The sequence below is a fragment of the Babylonia areolata genome, chromosome 35, assembly GCF_041734735.1.
Source record: "Babylonia areolata isolate BAREFJ2019XMU chromosome 35, ASM4173473v1, whole genome shotgun sequence".
In the NCBI taxonomy this organism is placed as follows: Eukaryota; Metazoa; Mollusca; class Gastropoda; order Neogastropoda; family Buccinidae; genus Babylonia; species Babylonia areolata.
The window spans coordinates 26,908,684-26,912,456 of NC_134910.1; the positions used below are offsets into that span (position 1 = coordinate 26,908,684).

Here is a 3,773-nt window from a genome sequence, read left to right on the forward strand (position 1 = left end):
GAGTAGACATGTAGGTGTCCATAGGGGCGGTTAGTCACCTGGTGGAGGTGTGGCTGCCAGAAGTCCTGTATCTTGTTGCGGCCCAGGACTCGGTTCCTTACGTAGACGTAGTCCCCAACGTGTAGATCATGGGCCGTGCTGTGTTGCCTGTTGAACTTGGCACGTTGCAGGGCTGCCTGTTGCAGTTGGTGTAGTGCCCTCTGGTGTGCCACCTGGAGTCGCTGTCGGTGCTGCCTCACCCAGTCCACAGCTCCTGCGGCTGTTGGTTCAGGGCGCCCTAGAAGATCGTCTACCGGGAGCCTGGGTTCCTGTCCAAACAAAAGAAAGTGTGGGGCAAACCCCGTGGAGGCATGAGGCGTGTTGTTGTACGCCTGCACAACCTCCGGCAGATGTATGGGCCAGCGTCTCTTCTGCTCCAGTGGTAGGGTGCGCAGCAGATCATGGAGGGATCGGTTGAACCGCTCACACTGGGCGTTACCCTGGGGATGGTATGGCGTTGTTCTGGTCTTCTTGATGCCATAGATGCGGCACAGCTCCTTGACCAGTTTGGACTCAAAGTCACGGCCTTGGTCACTGTGGATTCTTTCTGGTACCCCATAACGCTGGAACCATTCTCGCACCAGGGCCTGAGCAACTGTTGAAGCTTCCTGGTTGCGGGTTGGGATGGCTTGTGTGAACTTGCTGAAGACATCCGTGACAACTAGGATGGATTCCCGGCCGTCGCCCGCAGGTTCCAGTCTGGTGAAGTCGATGGCTAGGACTTCCAGTGGGCGGCTGGCCAGTAAAGGGGTAACTGGGGTGTGAATCTTGGAGGGCAGGCGGTTCATGGTGCAGCGTGGACATCTGGTAAGATATGCTTTTGTGTCAGCATACATACCTGGTCAGTAAACACGAGGTCTCAGCAGATCCATGGTCCGCTCGTAGCCTTGATGTCCCATGCGGTCGTGTACCATCTCGAGGACATCGGGGCGAAGCGTGCTCGGGAGGACCAGTTGCTTGGAAGCTCCAAATTTGGGGTCCATTATCTGCCTGAGCAGGACGCCATCTTCACAGACCAGTCGGGCATGCTGCTGCAACAGGGTTCGTACCTGACGGTCTTGGCTGGATTTTGGCTTGGATGGCCAGGCTGTCAGCACGGGTGCAATGATCACATCCTCCAGCTGGAGCTGTCGGAGTTCGGGTCTGCTGAGTCGTGGCAGCAGAGTCTCCTGAGTTGGGGACGGAGCTGGTGGCACGTCACCATCAGGGGGTATGACAGCTGCTGTGCTGATGCTCTGGTGGTTGCAAAGGGCACTTTCTGTAAGTGCAACTTTTGGGGTCATCGGAGTGGATATGGATGGGGGATGGGAAATAAAAGGTAATCGGGACAGGGCGTCGGCAGGGTTGGCTCTACCTGGCCGGTACTTCACTTCAAAGTTGAACTGGGCTAGCTGGGATGCCCATCTTTGTTCCAAGGCGCCAAGGGCCGCAGTCTGGAAGCGGACCAATGGGTTGTTGTCCGTGAGGACAACAAAGGTGGCACCTATGAGATAGTGCCGGAACTTCTCTGTGATGGCCCACTTCATGGCCAGGAACTCAAGCTTCATGCTGCTGGGAGACGACTGACCACACATGCGGTCAACAAGCAAGCATAGCGCGCTTGGTCACACCTCCCCCCATCTTTTGAAAACCATCGTCCGCGATGGTTAATTAAAAGTAATTCTTGTGAGCAGACTTAGCTGAGCATCAAACAAGAATTATTGGGCAGGTAAGGGAGATAATTTTGCTGATAACTGATAGCTAAGTGAATGTGAAATGACTGCAACCTTCTTAGGAACAACACCCTACTTCTATATTCAAAGTGGCTTTAGCCAGGTTAAGTTAAGAGTTTGGACTTAGTCGAATGCATCCTAACTTAACTTTGAAGAGTTTGATATAGAGAAGGGGTCCCAATCTGGTAAAATACATTATGAAGTTTGAAAGCATTCATTTGTGTGCCTATCAATCTATCTATCTTATCACTGTCAGACGCACATGTAGAATAGCATACATGTAGAATAGCATAAATAAAAAATGAATTATTATAGCATGTTCATAGACATACTTTTTGCATTGCTAAGACCTTGTGACAAGCTAGATCACAGGTCAAATTAAGCAAGAAGAAAAGAAAAAACCCATAAAACATGAATTATGCAGAAATATCTGAAAATGAAAACAAAATTACAGCATGAACAGGAACATGAAAAACAAAATCAGCATTGCCTCAGTTCAGCAAGAATGAAAAAAAAAGAAAAAGAAACATGAGTGGTTTTTTTTTTTGAATGTCTCACTGTCCTGGCTGTTAAATGTTCTTTTTACAAATATTCTCACCAGTCTTATCACAAACTCAGTGGTGCCCTGGATGCCAGTTGTGTGGATCTCCTAGGGGCAGGATCTGGTGGTAGTGGAGGTGGCTCTGGTGCAGCTTGCTGGGTTGGTGTCCTGGGTCTTGGTATGGGCCTGGTGAGCCACACACCACTGTCAGTGTCAGTGTCAGTGTCAGTCACTTTGTCGCCCTGGTGGTGCAGTGGGATCGGGTGAGTTGGCGTGACTACAGGTGGTGGTTGTTGGCTGGACCTTTGCAGTGCAGGGCTGACAACAGGTGGGGACATCTGTGGGACGACAGCATCAGGTGTAGTGCTGTGGCGCCTCCGTCGTCTGCATCTCCTGCGTCGCTGGTTTGGAGCTGGTGCAGTTGATGGCATGGGCCCAGGTTGCCCAGTGTGTGTAGTGGCAACACACTGGTTGTGGGCTGGAGCTGCAGGCTGGTGGTCAGCATTCTGTCGCCTGGCCTGGTAGCGTCGCTTGTGGCAACACTGGTGCTCTGTGTGGCCAGACCTCTCACACCAGACACAGTGCGAGGGGTCTGGGGTATGCTCAGCAGCACAGCGTTGAGGATGAAGTGCTGGTTGTGGAGGAAGTGGGCTGTGTGCTGGCATGGGTGACTGCAGCTGACGTCGCAGGCTGGTGTTCTCAGCTGCGAGTGTGGCCAGCTGGGACTGTAGGCGGACAACAGTGGTGTTGTCTACGCCAGGGCAGATGTTGTAGGTGTGGCTGTCCTCCCGCAGCCATCGCAGGGCCTCCTTCTTCGCTGCCTCGAAGGTGGTGTCAGGGTGGTAGCGGATGAGGCGCCTGACATCACGCTTCAGTGTGGCTGGCTGAAGGCCTCTGGCGAAAGCGTCGCGGAGGATGGTCGCTGGCACCTGCATTACCCCATCTTCGGCCTTGTTGACCTTGGTCCATAGGTGCCGAAGATGGGATGCGTAGTCGATCACCGTCTCTTTGGGCTGCTGCTGTCTGTTGAAGAACGCAGTGGCAAGGTCAGTGGCGTCTTGCTGCTCTCCCCAGTTCTCCTCGATGATGTGAAGGATCTTGGCTGGGGTGTCCACTTCGGTCGCTGGCAGCCTGACGATCTGCTGGCGAGCTCTGCCGGCAAGGGCTGATATCAGCCAGAGAGAGGCTGTCGCATCATCCAGGGGCTGTAGCTGGAGTATCAGTCTGGCCTCCTGGACGAAGTTGTCGACTTCACTGCTGCCTTCCTCACCGGATAGCGTCGGGAGTTTGGGCAGGAAGTCAGTTGAAGCCATCTTGATGTGGGCGACGTTTCTTGTTGTGGACTTGACGTACCTGCTGCACTGTCTTCTTCTTCTTAGTTCTTCTCCTAGTTGTCTTCTTCTCTTAGGTCTTCTCTTTTTATGTAAATAAAACAATAGAAAACCCATTTGTGACTGGCCTCTATATGTTCCTGGCCTGTG

The 3,773-nt window shown here is 52.8% G+C and overlaps 1 protein-coding gene across 1 annotated transcript; it reads right to left on the reverse strand.

Annotated features, from left to right (window-relative positions):
• Window positions 1–881: 881 nt before the first annotated feature.
• On the reverse strand, window positions 882–1,613 carry LOC143278045 (uncharacterized). Its single transcript, XM_076583056.1, has one exon. It carries the CDS (start codon window positions 1,611–1,613, stop codon window positions 882–884), a length of 732 nt encoding a protein of 243 aa, XP_076439171.1.
• Between the last annotated feature and the right edge of the window lie 2,160 nt (window positions 1,614–3,773).

Excerpts from the sequence above, each read along its gene's own strand:
- LOC143278045 (XM_076583056.1), bottom strand. The coding sequence starts at position 1,613 with ATGTGTGGTCAGTCGTCTCCCAGCAGCATGAAGCTTGAGTTCCTGGCC.